This window comes from Apus apus, chromosome 4 (genome assembly GCF_020740795.1).
Source record: "Apus apus isolate bApuApu2 chromosome 4, bApuApu2.pri.cur, whole genome shotgun sequence".
Lineage (NCBI taxonomy): Eukaryota > Metazoa > Chordata > Aves > Apodiformes > Apodidae > Apus > Apus apus.
Window position 1 is genome coordinate 17095953 of NC_067285.1, and position 20692 is coordinate 17116644.

General features: G+C 35.5%; 1 protein-coding gene across 4 annotated transcripts in view; it reads left to right on the forward strand.

Annotated features, from left to right (window-relative positions):
• The window catches only part of PLCE1 (phospholipase C epsilon 1), a 144626-nt gene that overhangs the window by 81791 nt on the left and 42143 nt on the right, over positions 1-20692 (forward strand). For all 4 annotated transcript variants that reach the window (XM_051619826.1, XM_051619827.1, XM_051619828.1 and 1 more), the window contains exons 4-6: positions 7663-7979; positions 18586-18731; positions 20390-20648. In XM_051619826.1, the coding sequence (XP_051475786.1) occupies positions 7663-7979; positions 18586-18731; positions 20390-20648 (722 nt within the window). The remainder of the gene's footprint in view (positions 1-7662; positions 7980-18585; positions 18732-20389; positions 20649-20692) is intronic.

The window sequence follows — 20692 nt, forward strand, 5'->3', positions numbered from 1 at the left end:
TGAGGATCTTAAAGCAAAAAATGCAGCTTGCTTTTGTGTTGGTGGTAATGGCTAAAAGGTGTGCAACTGAGGAGCAAACTGCAGCAGATCATTAACTAAATTCAGGGACTGTTGATGTAGAAGACCAGTGCTTTCAGGGTAGAAAGGAATTTTTTAAGACTGAGGCTCTGAAATGTTGAAAATGTCTGTTGGTGCAGTTTTGCAGTTTTTTACATTATGAACACTGTATTTTACTGAAACTACAGTTCATGTAGCCTTTCAAATTTAAAAAGTGTCTTACACCAAAAAAGAAAACATGAAAAATTGAGTTCATAAGCCTCTTCTTTAATGGGTACCTAACCTCATATATATGCTATTTTTAGCAACTTTGGTTTCCATAGGTATATATGTATTCTCAAAATACATTTTCACTTAACTTTTATTCTATTCTCACTGTTCTGTAATAAAGTAGTTTTGTTCTTAAACCTGAAAAATTACTTAATTTCTACTTCATGTAAATGGAAAAAATAAAATAAATTTTTAATCCATCATGGTCAAAATAATTAAGTCTTAGAACCTGATCTGGGATTCTTGTGTTCTGTTTAGCTACTGGGTATTTCTCTATTGCAGGGTTAACCCAAAGCTGTATCTGTATGTATTTAAATTTAGTTATGTTCTGTCATTGCACACAAACTCCTGCTTTGATTTTAGAAGTGCTTTGTATCAGTTTTTGTGGATGAAGTTAAAACTTGTGTTCTGCATTGGCTCATGCAGAAACTTGCCATTTTTGCAGTGACAATTGTACAGTTCTTTTTCTAGAACACTCTTTTCTTCCAAAATCAACTCATAAATCTTCCATTTTCACCATTTCTTATGTATGTGCTGGAGTTTATCAAGTAATTTATCTATACATTTATTTAGCATTTGAACTTAACATTCCTTGACCTATGCTGTATTTATATCCAGTATTTTAAAAGGTCTTGCATACAGATATGGCTTAGAGACTGTTGTACTGCTTAAGTCAAGATTAAGGTAGACTACTGCTGTGGCAGGCTTTAGGAGAAGGAATTGTGAAGCTTATGTGCAAGTGGAATATCTCTGAAAACATCTTCATGAAATTGGCAGAGGAGGGGATTCACTATGTGGGATTCATTACAGGAAAATAATGAAAAACCTGAAAACAGTTCAACAGCAAATATGTTTAACTCCTTTACAGCCTTTCCACATATCTGTTACACTGTGATACAAAAGTGTAGATTTGGACATCAGCCCTTATTTCCCTTAATTCTTTCACTCAGCCTTCATAATGATGGTTGCCTCTGAAGAATAACAATCTTGAGTCTGCTCTTGCTCAGTGCACGCTGCAGCATGCCACAGCAAGACACACAGCATGTTGATAGCAAGCAGCTTTTGAGATCAATACCAGCATATTGGATACTCACTGTCAATCTACCAAATTTATTATTAAACCTTTTGGCAGGTGTTCTGAAATCAGGATATAGTTTCAGGAACTATAGCAATAGGTAAAGGTCCCCTTAATAGCAGGGCCCAGGTGGCCCATTGCCAAACATGTAGACTGCAAGTAGCAAGGCTGCTTTCTGACTATACATGTAGATGGTGGATCTCTTCAGACTCTTGGCAGTACAGACTGCTGATTCATCTCTTCTTAATATTTCTGACCATGTCTATGTTCAGCCAATCCTTGCATAACACTGGGTGCCCTTTGTAGCTGAGGTATCCATTTGCTACAGTGACAGCCTCAGGACCATTTGTTAGGGCACTGCCTGCAAAATCTATTATTTCAGGTGCAGAAGAAAGAGAGTGCAGTCCTAGCTCTTTGCTAGTTGCCCAGAAATGGAAAGGAATCAGGAAATCAGCATTTTCTTCTGAGATCTGCTACTATTTCTGCAGAGTCAAAATTATTGTTATAATGCTACTATTTGCATCTTTTTTCTGGTGAGAATCCAGTCAGAAGCAAAACCAATGGATCAATTTATTATGGATAGGTCTGTGATTGTTTCTGTCAGCTGTAGCCACTACCAGCCAACCTGCATACAGAGCAGGAAATTGTTGGTTAAATGTATTGACAGTATATGGTAATTCAAAGACAAGCAGCCAGATTCTCCTTTTATACACTCCAAATTATTTCCTTGAATGACTCAGGGTAGTGGAGTGGTAAAAGCCCTGGGATACCCATTGCTGTTTCCTAAAGCAAGAAGAGATTTTAGGAATTAAGTGGGTGCTATTACAAGCACTCTGTATCTTTCTGTTTGCTGAATTCCACTGTGCCCATCAGTTCATGAGTCAGGATTTTGTGGCATAGAACTGTAATTTAATTCAATTCTAGTTCAACATGATCACTACCTTTTTTAAAAAAATCCTCTCCAGAGGTTTCATAATTCTATTAAAAAATAAAATTTCAGCCTCAATAGAAATATATGTGTACCAGTTTCTAGCAAAATTCTGTTCCACAGGTGTTTGCTATCTTTTCATTTTTTCCTTTGTACTGTAGAAACTGCTGTTCTTTTCACTTGGCCTGTTGTGGTGGCTTGCTTCTGCTCCACCAGAGAAGATCACTTTCTCCAATGTCTTGCTATTACCATGATGACATTAAACTTAAAGCATGTATTCTTAAAGTACTGTGAAGTTTGCTGTATCTATTCCAAACCTGAAAAAGTTCTTGTGCCTCCACAGCGTGTCTGCAGTATTACTCGGTCTAATGAAAGACTCCAACCCTGACTAAATGAATCTTCTTCTCTTCGAGTTGTCATCTGGGAATCTACCTTTGTTCAGAGTATTATCTTCTGGTTACTAATGCTCTGGCCATTCTAAACTCCAATTTTATTTACTACAAGTACCCTGTAGCTCCAGAGCACCCATGCTAATAATTTACAACTCATGCTGATAGGAAGTTTTAAGAGGTAGCTCATATTGCTAGATTTAGGGATCTGGAGAGAGAGGATGTCTGTCTGCTGCTTCTTTAATTACTTGACTCATAAGTAAATTTGAAGAAGAAATGGAATCTATTTATTGCAGTGGTTTCGATGGAGAAATTAAACATGAACTTGATCTTGTTCTGTGGCAAGCTTCCTACTGAGTTTAATATCAGGCCCTTTGATACTGGAGTGAGTTGTTTGCAGTGAAAATTTATAACAGTGAATTTATGTTCTTTAACTGAGAGAGAGATATGTTTTTAATTATGCAGAAGAGGAACAGGAAATTAGCAAAAGGTTGTTGGTTTGGTTAATACAATACTGAGATATGTCACATCCAAGGGACAGCAAAAAAATGCTGTCCCATTTATGCTGATCTTCAGCTGGTGTTCAATTAAACTGTCATATATTACATACATAATTTGATTCTGTTTGGGGGAGTTTTTTATTATATTTTTCCTCTTTTTGAACAGAGAATTTCTGTATTTTATATATAGACAATTTTTCACCTGTGGCTCTTCTTTAATTTTTTTCTATGGTGTGCTTTTATTTTCTCACTGTAAATGTAATCTGTATGTTCTCTTAAAGCATACAAACAGGTAGGGTGATGGATGTCTGTAGCATGGCTGGTTCAAAAGGCTTCCATTATAATCCATTTATTGCATTACCTTTTACTATCAGCTGAGATGAACAATCCCCTAAGATTTTTCAGTCACAGTAATAGGATTTCATGGAAGCGAAGTCTGTTACCAAAGAAAGCAACTGTATAATAGGTCAAATAATTACTTGTATTCTTACAGCTGTTGAAATCTGTTCTCTGTTTCAGAACACATTTTGTCATAATCACAAGATCTTCCCCCAATAGCTTTCTGGAAAGTGAGCTCCTTTTATTTTGATTTTCACTTTATTGCTTTCAAACTGCTGGTTTTTGAATGTAGAGAGAGAACACTTTTGTTTTTTTTCCAAAGTAAGTATAGAAAGAAAAGCAACCAAAATATAACACTGAGACACAAATCTGGTTATCTCATTTGTCAATTAATCAGATTTTGTTGGCAGTCAATTTTTATCTTTTTGACAGGTTTAGTCCTTTGAGACTGTGCTCATTTAAAAATTAGTGACTTTTCCCTGGGTGCACTCCCATGTGCATAGCATATACCTACAAGTATCAAACTAAGAGTTGTTGTGCTTGAGCTGGGATAAAAGTAATTCTGTGCAACTGTCCTTACTTGGTCACAATTCACATGAAAGATGATGTGATTTTATCAAAGTACAAACTGCATGGTCGGAAGCTGTAACTTTACACAGGATTAGCACTTTTGACTTTCGTGTGGTTACAGTTGGGGCTGTATTTATTTTCCTTCTGTCTTTGTATGAATTCCACTTACTTTGCTGAAACCCAATTCTGAATTTCTGCCTAGAGAAAATTTATGACAGCAGCCCAAAATTTATATAATCTTGTGTATTAATAAATTAACTATGTGCCTGCTGACATAAAAATAAATAAATAAACCCCTTTTAATTTTGGCTTTACAAAAAATATGGTAACGGTACAGATAATTTTGCTTTTATTGTTAGGATGTATCACATATTTTATAAATATTGTGTTTGGTAGAACATACAAATGTGGAAAAAAATTATGAATTATTGCAGATAATTAACACTGGCCTAGCAATATTTTTCCTGGGTTTATTTATAAAATTTTCTTTGCATTTTTCTTTAAATTGAACCCCCTGTTCATATTAAAAAAATACTGAATCAGCCTCTTGCTAATATAACAAACACAGACATAATATGGTTCAATAGAGAAAACCACAAGAAAAACAGTTTTTCAAGACTGTCTTGAAACTTTTTGTAATGCACACAGAAAAAGCACATGCACTTTTTACATATTTACCTAATTGAAAATTATTTTTTCAGTATAGCTTTTATAGACCCTAGACATAGACAAGATGTATGGAAATTCTAAGTTGTTCTGTCTTTTTCTCCCTTTCTTAGATTATTTTCTTAGAGAAGATGAGACCATTTTGTTCCAATGTGTATCAGCAATGATTAAGTCAGCACGAGTCCTTTTTTTAAAGCTAAGCAGAGGTTATCTTGTTTTGATTAATAAAAGCAGTGCTTGTTATTTAAAACACTATCTGCTTCAGCTGTTTGTCAGAAGAATAAGCAAAGCTAGCAACTCAGGCTACAGACAACTTGCAAATGAATAGTCAAAGTCCTTATTTTCTTCTACTAGTTTTAGCATTAACTTGATGTAGGGCGCAAAGAATTATACCATTTGCTGCAGCAGTAGCTAATGTTAGTGAGATAGTATCCTGCCTTAACTCTAACAACCTAAAAGCAGTTCCTTTCTACAACTTAATCTAAGAACTTGGTCTTTCTTTGAAGCACAGAAAGATATGATCTATTTCCTGAAGAACACAAACAGACAACACAAAGCTAGAGGAATCATGGATGTGACTGGTTGGGGAGTTTTATAGCAGAAGTAGTGCAGATTAGTTCCTGGCATAAAAAAAAAGAGAAGTTTTAGATGCAAAAAAGAGGCAAAAAAAATAGTCCAGGAAAAAGACTAGTTTAGTACAGGCAAATAAAAAGAGAGAAATAAAATGGAACAGACTTTTGTGCAGAATGTAAATCATGGAGGGTGGTGAAGCTGAGAATGAGGATCCTGTATTTTTTTTATATAAAACAGGGAAGACTGGAATGAGGAAAGAAAAAATAGGAATCTGGAGAGGTGAAGTATGTCAACAACAAAGACTTGCAAAGACGTGAACTACAGTTGACAGAAATATATGTAGGTGTAGAAACAGTCAAAAGAAATAAGTTACATTTCCACTTCTTCAGCGTTTATGTCTCTACTTTAGCCTTGAGCCACTGTGACTTCTGGGGAACAAGTGGGTGGTAGTGGATGTTTGCATTGTGCCTTCCATATCCTTCAAGAGATAAATGCTGTTAGTTACAGCGACAGTGTGCAAATATAAAATCCTTGTAATATAAAATTATCATTACATTTTGCATTGTTTTTATTTTGCATAAGTTTTATTGTAAAGCCAAGAACAGTGCAAGTGAGCTTCAAGAGCTTTTTCTTACAAAACCTTTCAGAATTGTTCTGTACAGATTGAATTAGAAAACAGAATTGGAGTCTTGTATAGAATCAAAGCTAATGAGACTGAAAGGAAGCGCAGAAGCTCACTGTGTTTCACCTGCTGCCCAAAACAGGATTGACATATCAGTATGGTGTTCTCAACTGTCTTTTCTTCCCCCAAATCTTTCTTGCAGGAGTTTCAGAGACAGATTTCTTGAAATCTGCAGATATTGTATAGCACTACTTCTCTGGCCTTGAAGTTATACCTGTCCCCCAGTATGTAACCAGGATATTGCTTATTGCAAATTAAGTCTATTACTTTTGCCAGTCTAGATACAGAAACATATACTCTTGTGTCTCTTTCAGAAGCCTTTTATGTATTTGAAAATTTTTCAACAGGGTTTGTTAGCCAAAAGACTCTATTTAGGGCTGCTAGAATTTATCTTTGCACTTTCAGTGGATTGTATTAAGAAAAGGAAATTTTCTGTCTTTTTAACTTCTCACTGATTGATAATAGAGTTTGTATAAAATTAACGTAACAAGGGAAACCTCATGTAGCATATTTTATATTTATTATAAGGGGATTCCTTGTAATCAGTTATTATGAATTTGAGCCTTTTTATAGAGAACAAAAAGGACATTTGCCCCCTCTATGAAATAAAATTTTAATGATATAAAAAAAATTTTGAAGTAAAAGATACATCTGGAACATACCTCTATTATGTTTGAAAAAAACCTCTGAAAGTATCCTGTGAGGCAATGCAAAAATAAACTTCTTTTCCTAGGAAGAAGAGTACAGAATATGCTACTATGACTGTTTATGCATTTAAGTGATTCTTGAAAAATTCTTGAAAATTAATTCTAAACTTATCTAGTTGGAAGACTCATACTCAGTGTTTTGGAGTCATTGTGTTGATGTTTCAGGCTTCCCACATGGTCTTACAAAGCTTTGCTTCTTCCTTCTTAGGAAAAGTTGTTGGGTTTTTTTCAAGGGACAATCACTGTGAGGAGATTATAAAACTACCATGAATCTTCTGTAGTAATGGATAAAACATGCATACTCCCAAATACATGCATTTTCCCAGAGGAATGAAAAATGTTTCATAAGTTAGGGTATTTACTTTCACTATGCAGTGAGCTTGGATAAATTGTATCTTATAGCAAGAGGAATATCAAGAGAAGTGCTGACCACATGGGTTGTATGGAATCATTATACATTATTTCTTGTGGCAGTAGAGGCCTGACACCCCAGTCAGGGCCTCCAGCCCATCTGTACTTTGGACTCATTTGGAGGCAGAAAAGAGCCAGACCCTGTCCAGAGATCCTTTTATTTGAAGATTTGACAAGAGGGCAGGTGACTGAAGCAGGCATTTGGAAAAGTCAGGAAGCAAGCATGTTTTGTTTCGTAGTTTAACGATCTCAGGGGCCCAAGTTACCATCTATCTAGCTAACACCACGTACAGTTTTATAGACATATGCAGAAAGACTCCAACTAAAAGAATGTATTAGCTTGTTTAAATATTAAGTAGTTATGATATAGTGTACTGCTGAATAAATGACTGAACAGTTTAACAGAACAAAAAGAACAAGTTGTAGTGCTTTTGCACAACCCAATCCAAGAGTTAAAGGCAAAATGTAGTACATTTTTTATTTGTTTTGTTTTAGAACGCCAAGCGTGTACATCCATGGCTGGCTCCAGTGTCATTCCCTCCAACGTGGCTGGTATCAGCAAAGAGCTGATTGAGCTGCAACACCTCATCCAGTTCCCAGAGGAGGTTGCCAGCATTCTGACGGAGCAGGAGCAGGAGCTCTACCGGAAAGTCTTACCCATTGACTACCTCTGCTTTTTAACAAGGGATTTGGGTAATGCTGAATGTCAAAGCAAGCTGCCATCTATTAAAGCTTCCATATCTGCTACTATTCTTTCTTCCCCAAATGGTGAACATAATGCTGTGGAAGATCTTGTGATGAGGTTTAATGAGGTAAGATAAAACTTCTAAATTACTTTTCATGAGTGTTATTACCTGATTTGTGAGCTAGTTACTTCCTTTATCTCTCAGAGCTGAATTTAGTTCTAATGACAATTTTTTTAAACATAAGATTACCAGGGGATTTAGCTAAATAACTTCCACTGAATTTAGTAGAAGTTATATGACCAATTTGCTCAGTGAACGTGGAGAACTGCAACCTAAGTTGTTCTTGCAAAAGGACAGGAAGAAAAAAATTAAAAACTTGTATTTCTTTGTATTTATAATGACAGTATGGGATATACTTTCAGTCAGTTTATTATTTTATTCAGGAGCTGGAGTTTTTATTTATTTGTTTTGGATTTTGTAGATTAAGCATGATCTTAGGAGTCAGCACAGAATTATTTAGTTTGTATAATATAACTGCAGTAATCTGCACTATTTAATTATTTTTTTTAATCACTGTGTGTGTCTTGAGTGTTGTTACACAAAGAACTGTCATGTGGCTTGACAAGTTTCCATAAGCCAAATTTTGAGTCTTTAGTAAAACTTTATCTTTAGTAAGGGGATCTTTCTGATGAGTTTAATACAAAATTGATTAACAATTGAGGAAACTATTTAAAAAATCCATCCCAAAAACCCAACCCAACCAACAAAAAAAAAACTTCCTAAATAAAACTTCTGGGTTTAGCTGCAGAAAAATGAAATAACTTCTTTCTCAATTTTTTTTGTGTGAATCATATTGCAACATTAGCCGTCTCTAGATTCATAGAAGTGGAATAAAATGAGGGTAGTCTTGACTTACATTCTGTTAGTTTGTTACCCACTGCATTCTTACACTTTAATAACAGATCAGAATTGTACAGGTATCAAAAAGAGCACAAAATTAACTAGATAGAGCAGAATATGTGAACTTCCTGCTTCCCGAGCAAATAAGAATTAGTCCCTGAATATTTATAGTATGTTTTGATGTGTTACTGTTGCTTGCACGTTATCAAGATTTAGGAACAAACATAGTGTAAATATGTTGGCATTGCTCACCTACTTCTATTATGGAAACAGAAAAGTTGCAACTCCAATATTCAGTCTTCAGACAGAGCCTCAAAGTTGTTTAAATTAGCTCTACTTACTGTATTTAGGAAAATACTTTGGCTGGTGCATTGCTGGAGAGGAATCTAGCTCCTGAGCCAGCCAGGGTCTGTCTTTCTCTTGTGGTGATCACCATAGTGAGGGCAGTGGGAAACAAGTGGAGTGATCAAGCTCCAGTATGACCTGGCGAGGCACAATGCCAGAGTGGTTTGTTAGGACATTTTGCAGTCAGCTGTACAAAGCAGATTGACTGTCAAGTATCCTGACACTAAACAGTCGCAGGATTGAAATGCAAGTAGCTAGTGAAGAAATCTTGTGAGAAATGACTGACACTATTCCATGTCAAGGAGAGCTTTAACATTAAAGTTGTGTTTTGGTACAATAGTCAGCATTACCCTTCAGTGTTAGAGGTTTGTGAGTTCACAGTTCTTGTATTCTGCTGTTACTTTTTTGAATGCTACAGGATAATTTTTCATATAATTTGAGCTAAGACCAAAATATTCTGTGCATAGATGATGTAATATTTAGTTTGATGGTTGATTTTAAGTGTAATCTGGAATAACTTTTTTTAAACATAGATGTCATATGTTTAAATGGAGTTACTGTACAATATTTACTGCTTGTAAATACATTGTTTTGCTGTCTGGTTTATCCTGTGATGGAGTATATCAGTTGCCATAGCCCATCACAAGTGTGAGCTTTCATAATGTCTTTGTTTATAAATGGCAAGAAATTTTTTGTGCAAAGAGTCATGCTTTTGTTGGAAAATTCAGTGAGCACTTGCTGATTTTTATTTTTTTTGGTGTTGCCTATAGAAATACTGAAGTGTATTTATAATATGGGAGCCAGAATGACTTCTAGGATGACAGGCTTCTGATACAAAATGGGAAAAGTATAATTTTGTGCCATTATTCTGTAGAATGAGCAATTACAGTATATGGAATAAATAAAAAACATCTTGAGCTATAAAATATATTTTTCTGATACTTACTACATATTAATGAGGAACACTTTATAAAACTTGTTTAAAATGACAGCCAATAATTGCAGCCAATAATGTGCATGATTTAAATATTGTGCACTATTTGGACCCTTCCTTTAGATACAAGATAATCAACTTAAATGTTTATGAGAGCTCTTCTGTGGCAAGGAGCCACTGTCCTTGTGGCAAGGTTTCCACAGCCTGCTTACACCTTGCCTGAAGAACAACACAGTTTGGTTTTAACCTGCAGCTGTCTGAACATAGTTGTCATAATTCAGTGTCTGCTTAGGATGTCAGTAGACTGAGCCCTCTATATTATGGAAGAGGCACAATGCATTTAACTCTAGGAGCTGTGATAGCCACTCACCTTGCCCTGTTTTGCATGGCTTCAAGGGTGCTTTGACTTTGGATTCAGGGGTACAGCAAGGACTGTACTGCAGCTGGAGATACCTTTGTCACAGATACTGGATGAAACTAATAACTGAGTGGCTTTTGTGTCTGATATGTGACGGTCTTAAAAAATTAATTACGCAGATTGGAGAAATAGATTCCCTTTATTAATATTCACAAAAGGCAGAGACTACAGCACAAAAGTGTAGTAGCATAAGTAGTGTAAACACATGAAATATAGATAGCACAGATCAAAGCTACTGTCAAGTACTTCATGGATAGCACAAACGTGTAATGGCTAATTCCTGAGCTGCTGAGGCCGGGAAGCAGAAACTGTCTTTTCTGTTCATTTCTTATTTATCATTAAGTTTTTGGACTACATGTGTTCAGTATCACCAGCTATAAATAAAGCCTGTAGTCTTTAAAAGAGTTTTATTAAAACTGTAGTTACATTGTAGTGGAGACGTGGGCACGATATGTACTCATCAGTGAGACACAGCTGATATTTCATTTGCTTCTAATAATATCAAATTGATCATAGAGTCTTGTAAGAGCATGCAGCGGATCAAACTGCAGACAGATATTCTTTCCTGTTACTAAATGTAATTGAAAGCTAGTTGTGGATTAGTGGCTAGCATGGGAGAAGTAAAGTGAAATCTAGGAACATCTAGCTTTGCAAAACTGTTGGCTTTTGGATTCTCTTAAGACACATTAATAATAATAATAGTAATAGTAGTAGTAGTAATAATAATAATAATAATAATAATAATAATAATAATAATAATAATAATAATAATAATAATAATAGTGATATACTTTCCTACTCTGGCAGAGCACTGAATACGAGAAGTTTAGTTTTCATGGATGTATAATAACTGTGGGAGGAAACAATGAAGGAGATTCAGCAGAGTTAGAGCTCTGGTAGCTGGGAAGAGATTAGGAAAATGGTATCTAAGTGTGTTTCAGGTAAAGGAGAACTGTAACACTATATTTTTTTTCCATGTTTCCTTGTATGCTGTGCCTTTGTTTTCTTAATTTAGTTCTTTTCTCCAATTGCTTTATGGTATTGTGAGTTTGCCCTGCTTCTTTAGCTCAAGAGTCCTTTACTCAGGATGTACCCTTATGATATGTCACAATCTTCCTGGGCACCTGTTTCTTTCTCTGTATCTTTACCCTCTCAGATTCTTGTATGTTTATTTTCTTTACTCCCAGACACTCTTCTGCCTCTTGCCAGCCACAGAAACACAAGTTCAGTGTACGTGTTTTAAACATTGGTGTTTATTGAAACATAAACATTAAACAAAATGCAAGCATTGCTTTATATAAACATAAAGTCTTCTGTAACTTGATCTTTCTGACTACTGCTTCAAGTAAAAGAAAAGCAATAAAAACTTAGAACAAAACTAAGCATTTGATATTCCATGCTGAGATAAGCATACAAAGCAATTGTTATATCTTAGATTGAAAGTTGCACCAGATTGAAAGAACATTCAAATGCAGAAGTAGTTTAATATATAAGGTGATTTTTTTGAAAGACTGAATTGCCAAAAAATAAGCTAAGAAGGTAAAAAGCTTGAACTACTCCATTATAGCACTGTTATTGGGGTGGTTTCATCATTCACTAAGACATTCTTATATTCAGTAAAGTCAATTAAAAATACAGGTATTTGGGACACAAAATATTAGCGATATTTTTATTTTTAATGGCTTAAATGTGTAAGTTTTCTTCATTATTCATTCAAAACAGAAATTTAAACTCTCACTAACAAAACAGAGACGTATCATTTTACTGAAATAATGGAATGTAAATAAATATTGCAGTCCGTCTCTTAGTTCAGCATTTTTTTGCAATGCCTAAATGGGTTTGCATAATGGTTTTGAAAAGATTGTGTTTGTACAAATATAAAACTTTTTCCAGTCCTTGTTTGGAATAGCGTTTAATCAGTTTTAAAATGTTCTTTGTAAGGTTATATGATTTCACTCAAGCATGTAAAGTGAACCATCTGTTCATAAGATAATGCAATTTAAAATACTGAGATTTTAAAAATGCATATGAAAATTATGTTGCGTATTATACCAAAAGCCCAAAAATTTTAATAATGAAACTTCAGTGAAACTCATGTAAATTAAACCAATTCTGTGTTACATACTGTGATCCTTACATTCATCAATATGCACTGATGGGTCTGTGCACAGTTAGCAATGCAAAGGAACTCCTGTAGCTGTTAGAGCTAATGCTGCATACTACTAGTGTTTTAACAAGCCTCATAAAATGAATCCACCTCTTACAGTTTTATAATAACCCTCAGCAACACTTTTACTTTGTGGACTTTATAATATTATGAAAGATGGATTTATTTTTTTAAAGAAAAAATCACAGTACACTGATGTACAAAGTATTCTACTTTTAAACACGATCATGTATATTTTTCCCTCTTGCCATAAATACTGCATGATATCCAAAGAGGGTCATTATTCTACATGGATTATTTGTGATCTTCAGATTTTACTTAAATTTTATAAAACAAAATAATTGCAAGGAAAATGGCTTGGTTAAATGGGTTGCAGATTGTCATGTTAATCCTTTAGTTACCTGAAAAATCAATTTTGTATTCAGAGGCCTCTCATACACATACACTCCCAGTATTAGGATTTCTTGCTTTCTTGCTCCAGTGTAGACAGTAGTAAAATCAGCTACAGTTTATTACAGAAAGATATCCATGGCTAATTTTTATACATTAGGTGTTAGAGAAGGTATATACTGTAATCATACTTCGTGATAAGCCAAAAGATGGTATTTTACTTGCTGCAGTAGTAAGTGTTAAACTTCAGGTAGACAGCTGTGTTTGCTAATTTCACTTTGGAAGCTGCATCTCTCAAGGGTTATGAAGTGCTAAAGAATGTATTATAAAAATAGAAGGCATCATTTCTTCCATCTAGTATCACCCATGGAAGTATGTAGCTTGGGAATTGCTGTAAAAGCCTTATAAACTTAAGAGCTGGGGAAATGAGTGTGAAGCACTGACAAAATACTGGGCTTCACAGGTGGAGATTTTTAATAGTTTCCTCCCTCAGTACCACTTCTGCATTTAGATTCTCATAAAAGATAAACAAGAAATTCTGATTTAAAAACTTGCAGACTACGATCTCTAGTAGCTATATAAAGGACAGTTTAATATATGGATTATTATAATCTTGAGTACTAGAAGACTAAATGAAGAAAAGTACTAAAGTAAATCCCTGGAAGTTTAGGAATACAGGTAATAAATCAATATGTGTTACACACTGCTCCATCCAGTGTACTGCATGGAGCAGGATTCCCATAAAGTAAACAGTTAACAGTCCTGTAGCTTACACTTGTGAGGACTTCAAGGTCATGTGCCGTACCTTGAGGATCAAGTTCCGTCATGGGTGTCTATTTTACATCCTTTATATTCTCTTAGTAAAAGCAGTTGAGCATCAGTAATAAGCTATATGCTGCCTCTGACAAATCAAGGGATTTTTGCTGGCATAGAGGCATGACTTTAAATCAGTGCTAGTTTAGTGATTAGGCAATCAAAAACAGTGTCTCATTATTTTTTGAATGATTGATATAGATTTCCCGTGTTTAAAAGTTTAACAAAATGCTGTAAGTTTTAAAATGCGTATTCCTACTGTTAATTCTGGGAGTGGAGTTATAGGAACTTTTCTGTCTGTTTAGTTGCCTTTTTAAAAAAATACAAATGAAAAGGAAATTCTGAAAATCAAAACAGAAGTCTCTGAAGCCTTCTGGCAATGTGGTGTCCTGAAAAAGGAAGGCTTGTCTTCTCTAAATAAAAGTCTATCACTGCTACAATTGTGAAAATATTCCAAGTGAATTAAGTTGAAACATGAATGAGACTCAGTTGCTGGCTTAAAAATAGTCACAGTATGTTTGAAGATTGATGCTGTTATAGTACACCTTTCCCAAATGCATTAGCAATATTTAACTTGAATTTATTTGAAAACTTTGATCAAAGCCAAAAAACTTTAACAAAAATTTATTGAAAAAACATTCTAGTGCAGTTAAAATAGTAAGAGGCAATATAAAGATAATTTTAAAAAACCCTAAAACTGTGCAGATCTTTATGTACTACTGTGCTTGAGATAGTCGTTCAGGTACAAATTACATTGCCAGGACATCTGATGTAGATCCTGTGTGCTTAGACTAAGATTTGAAGCAGGCTTCTGTACCTCTGAAAATTTCTGAATGACATGACTTTTGTTTATCTTAGCTCACCAGAAAATATTTAAATCTTAACTAAGTATCTATTTGATTTGATTTTGCTTGTTTACTACTTCATATTAGTAAGCAGTAATCCTGAAGTACACTGTTTTTTATCTGTCTGAGTAAAAAGACGGATGTTATTATCAACTTGAGTGGATTGTGTTCCAATGTATTACTTTTCTTGTGTCTTGCAATCATGTGGATTATGGTAATGAAGCCAGGATACATTTTCTCATACTTTTCAGACTCATCAGCAGTGCAGCGGAAATCTAATTATAGGTTTGCTGTGATGATTTCTGTTCTGAAGGGAGTTTAAAATGAGTTACATAAACAGAACTATGTAAGTCAAGTGTGAAAAGAAGTAAACTAAGGAAATAATATGTTGATGTGTGGATTGTGGTCTGATGTTAAAGTGATACCTAACACAAAAACTTGGTCCAGGCAGCGTTATTGTTTGTGCTGATGAGTATTTGCAATGTGTTTTGATCTTCTTGCCAGGGCTGCTGTTGCCCAGTTGTTGGCTGGGGTGTTCTCACTCTGGTCCTGGAGCTAGATAGCTCTTGGCAGAGCCAGTGTGACTGAGCCCTCACGCTGATGTAGTGGCAGCCTGGTCACTAGGCAGCTGACTACCTGATGGTACTTCATCCTTGGGTTAAGTGCTCCTCAGCTGTGATGCAGCTGGGGAAGTAGCTCTGCTAGCCATCCAGGAATGAACTGCTGGAAGAGGAGGTGCTGTTCTTTACCCAACTAGCTGAAGTCTCCAGAAGTCATTGCCTGCTTCTGGCCACCATGGAGCCTCCCTTTGGTCTGTTCATCCTGCTGGAAACCCTCTCTTGGAAGTAGGGATCACACCTGATTTTGGTGAGGGAGAAACTGTACCACCCCAGAATACTGTCTGTGCTACTTGCTTGCCAAAGTAAAACTCAGGGTTTCCAGTTGATTTCCATGTTCACCACGAAATACAAACATGTACAGTTATTCTCTGCTATTCTTTTGTGTTGGGTGCATCTAGCTCAGATGTACACAGACAACATCTAAGAAATCCCAATTCTGGAATTCCATTTGAATTCAGGTCTTGAACAGTTTTTTATTTCTTGAACACCCTCTGTGCAGAGGACGCTTTATGCATCCCAGGCAGCAAAAATGTAGTATATGCATTATCCAGTTCTTTTGGGGATCCAGTGGCAGCTACAAGACATTTGAGAATGCTGGTGATTCCTACGGACGCATTTCTTTGAGGATGTATACTCTGAACTGTTTCACAAAACTGAATCACAAAATTAATTTGTATGTTTACTGAGTTTTGTTTAATGAACATATTTTTTAATTAATAAACCAAAGTTTCCTTTAAGTTGTGAAACATGATGTTTCCTGAAAATCAGAGTACTTTCAATTTGCCTGCGTTTCAATGTTGTTTGTATATTGTTCATTTTAACTATGACAATGATGAATAATTATGTTAAATTCATGCCATACCCAAGCTACTTCACTATGCATTTATTTAGAATATTACTTTTCATTATGAAGTTCTTGGATACATCAGTTTTGTCTGGACAGGCAAATCTGCAGGGAATTCATAGCTGGAAAGTGACCTTAGTCAGCAGAAGTTCAACTTCAGTTTGCTGCTCCTTTAAAGCCTTCAGATTCAGCCAGATCTCCCACCTTCAAAACTTCTGGGAGAAAAATTCTCTATGGCATTTTAAGTGGAAAACTGATAGTTCTGCTTATTAATTCTGTATTTTTTTTCCTAGCTGGGCTCCAGGACCACATTTAATTTTGAGGAAATGTGCCCTCATTTCTCTTATATGTTTAAATGAACATTCATCAAACTGTCATTACCACACTTGGTATTTCATAGCAAACAAATACTAATTTTTTTTGTGAGATCACATGTTTAGCATTTGCATTCCCTAACAGAACCATTTCTGGAAAATGGGAATAATATCCAAAAACAATATACAATTTTATTCCAGCATATACAAACAAATCTAAGCCAGCCTTGAAAAACAGATTTAGCTGATTTGTTTCACAATATCTGATATTTTTATGCATTTAATTTATTACCTTTTATTCTGTTTTGCCCTCATTTGATCGCCATGTCATTGCAGTCCTGTAGGGTTTTTTTTAATTGTTCCTTACTACTTTGTTGATTCAGTTTTTAAATTTTAGGAATAACAAATTGAACACTTAAAATATTGGCTACATTTAAGTTCTTATTCAGAGCTTGTGCAGCAATTAGATATATTTTGTACACGGTAGCCAGTATTAATATTATTTTATTTTTTTTTGTATTGTGGGAGGAAAGCTTCTTTTAGCATGTTTGCATGTACAGTGTTGGACTCTGGTACTTGTTCTACCTTTGTTGAAAGCTCCGTACCTGTTATCTGCTCTTACGCTTTACTATTTTCGATTATCAGCAGACATGAAGCAGGTTTCTTCCAGCTCTTGCCTTCCATACCCAATGTGTGATGAGGGTTAAAACAGGTGGAACACTGTTTCTTAACAGATCTGTTGTCCCCTGCTCCTGACATCCCATTAGAGCATCCCCAGGGTACACACTTGTGAGTGAGTCCTCACCAAATCAAAGACAGAATGATTTTATATTTCTCAGTCTTAAAAGTGTAAATTTTTTGTACACATGTATACATTGCTTATATTGGAGTTATAGCTTGTTTCCTTATCTGCACTTTTCTCACTTGTTCATGATTGATTTGAGAATAAAAAATATTAAATTAGATTTTTCATATTCTTTGACCATTCTCCCTCAGGAGTGAGAGGCTCAGAACACTGTGTCTGGACAGACTTGCATAAATGGAAGACCTGCATATTTTTACTGGATTTTTTCCTGTTAGTACTAATGCATTTACATTTTATTTCTCATGCTTGGTTTTTTAAATAAAAGTCTATGCCTCCTAAGGGGTAAACTAATGTTTTCTAAATTTTATAAGGCCCTCCATACACTGGTATTGTCTGTGAACACTTGAATCCTTCAGGACTAAAGAATGGAACTCTGTGTCAGTAAACAAATCACGTTTATTGCTTCCTAAGTGTTTACACAATGACAAAAATCAAGCCCCCAGGGAACTATATTGTAAAACAGAACAGTTGGTTTAAATTAGGTTTCCATGTGAAATATAGCTACTTTTTATGGATGTTGTGGGAACATAAGCTGGAAAGAAAATATGCACACTGATAAAATGAAGGTTTGATTTTTGTTGGTTTAAATGCAAACAGAATCCTGTACTACCTTAATTTCTGATTCTGGCATTAATTAATCACTGAACAGAAGTTGGCAGTATGGTCACACTTAAGAAGGTGGTTTGGTTTGGATTTTTTTGGTTTTTTCTGTTTTTTTTCCTTCATTTGTGCTCTTGACTATGAACTGTGAATTATTTTAAATGTTCAGTGCACACAGAAATTGGCAGATTTGTACACTGAATACAACTACCAGTTTTGTGAAATTAAGCAAAAATAAAAATGTCAGTGTATTGACTTTCTCTGTCCATGTTCTAAGAACAAGGGTTATTCAGTGTGAGGCTGAGATTGTAAATTATGTTAATGAGAATTCACTCTGCAGATCTCTCTGGCAGCTTTAGAAATCAGCACTATCCTAAGCTGGTCATTTTCTTCTGTGGCCTGAATGTATATTCAGAATATCTTATAAGATACAGTAGGGTTTTTTTAATGTAAGTATTTCTAGAGTAGTTCATGCTTTAACTGCTGTAATGTAAGTGTGTCTGGATGTAAGGAGTGTTTGCAATGCATATGTAATTTGTGAATGTATGAGTAACATTTTGACTTGATACTCTCCTGACGGAAGGAAACTGAAACCACCTACGTTATCCATCAAATATGAGTGAATACTCCAAGTGACATTTCTGTGGCTGACTGTTTTGTTCGTTTCCTTTTACAAGGTGAGCTCGTGGGTTACTTGGCTGATCCTGACTGCAGGTTCTATGGAGGAGAAACGAGAAGTGTTCTCATATTTAGTACATGTGGCAAAATGCTGCTGGAATATGGGCAACTACAATGCTGTAATGGAATTTCTGGCAGGGCTAAGGTACTGGCAACTCTTTTTAAATGGCTTTTCAGTGATGGATTACACTGCAGCTTCTGTTAAGCAGATGTCTCTGGAGAACAATGGACTAAACAGAAATCCGTGGCTAAATCACATCATCTCACCCTGTGACTTCCTAGTAATCTCTTTTGGTAAAATGAGGCCTACTAAAAGCTGCCTTTTTCAAAATGCTCTGGAGACACCATCAGTTTTCCTGGTACATGCTAGATGTGTTACATTAGAAAACATACTGTTGGGTTTTTTTTAAACAGACATTTTTAAAATGTGAAAAGACCGGAAAGCAGTTGTGGATGATTTGTAATCAATTGAAACTAATGTAACTTGGGGTTGGAGTTTCCAGAACACAAGTGAAACATAATCATGGTAATGTTCTAGAAGAGTCAAGCTAAAACTGCAAAAAAACCAGAACAACACAAAACAACAACAACAACAAACCACAACAAAATCAACCAAGCAGCTAAACCTCATTTTTTTTAACCCCTCCAGTTTACTTACACTGACTTATTTTGGCATCTCATGGCTACCAGCTGTCAGGTTGCTTCCATGACTCACGGTCTTGCATAGCCAGACCTGCAGGGCCTCCAGGAGAAAGACAGGGAAGAGTTAAGATCAGATTTCCCATCTTTTAGCTCTGAGCCTCCCTGTGTATCTTATTTGTCTAACAAAGCTTTAAAGTGTTTGTACTGTCACTCTTTGTGGTTTAGTAAGGATTCTCATTGAGCTATTTGTTTACATTTTTGGTATATAAAGCACTCTGATACACTCATAGATACAGGGAGTCTTCTTGAGCAGAATGCTTCCACAGTCACCAAGTCCTGTAAGTCATGAGGGGAAAATGCAAAGCAAATTAAGGACTTAGTTTTGTTTCTAATGCATCTGCATAAGACAAGGGAGAGAGCTAGTGCTCATAAGCAGTGTTTCTGGGATGGGACAGAAGGGGTTAAGGATGTCCTACAGTAGTTAGTGTTTCTACGGACCTTTTGGTACCTCTGGAACCAGGGGTGGATAGCAAGGCCATACCCTTACACAGACATGCAGCTCCGAGGGTGAGAGACCTCCCAGTGGGACTCTCAGTCCTCAGGGAGCATCAGGAGCTATTTCTGCTTGAAATCAAAGATTCTTTTCATCTACAGCACTGCATTGGTGCCTGAGAGCTGGAGCATTATTCTGACTTATTTTCGTCAAAACAGATTATTTGTTTTCTGAGTGAAATGGGGGGGGGGAAATCAATATAAATTATTTTAAATAAATTTAATTAAAAAAAAATAATAATTTTGCTAACTTTATGGATTCTTCCTAATACAACTAAAGGAATTTGTAATAAACCATATGATTTATCTTTATGCCATTTTCTTAATCTTTTCTTATTTCTTCCCAGGCCATTATAAATTTAAGGCAATGACATAATGAAAATGTTAGAAAGCATGCTTGTATGTCTTATACAGCTGGGCTTTTATGAAAATGTCAAAAGTTATTCCAGTAGATCAGACTAAAGTTGTCCACTAATGAGAATATTTCATTCAGTTGTTTCTGAGTGATGATGATAATTTCCTGTACCACATAAATGCTACAATTGTTGAACTTTATTGTAAATTGGTTTTAACTTTTTAAATAAATGTTCTGATCTCTTTTTGCAATAGGTCAAGAAAAGTTCTAAAAATGTGGCAATTTATGGACCAGTCTGATATTGAAACCATGAGAAGTCTGAAAGATGCCATGGCACAACACGAGTCGTCATCTGAATACAGGAAGGTGGTCAACCGAGCACTCAATATTCCGGGCTGTAAAGTGGTTCCTTTCTGTGGTGTCTTTTTAAAAGAGCTTTGTGAAGTTTTGGATGGAGCCTCAAGCCTCATCAGACTCTGTCCACGGTATAACTCCCAGGATGAAGCATTAGAGGTACATGAGATTGATATTCTACAAGGTTATGTCATAGCCATCCA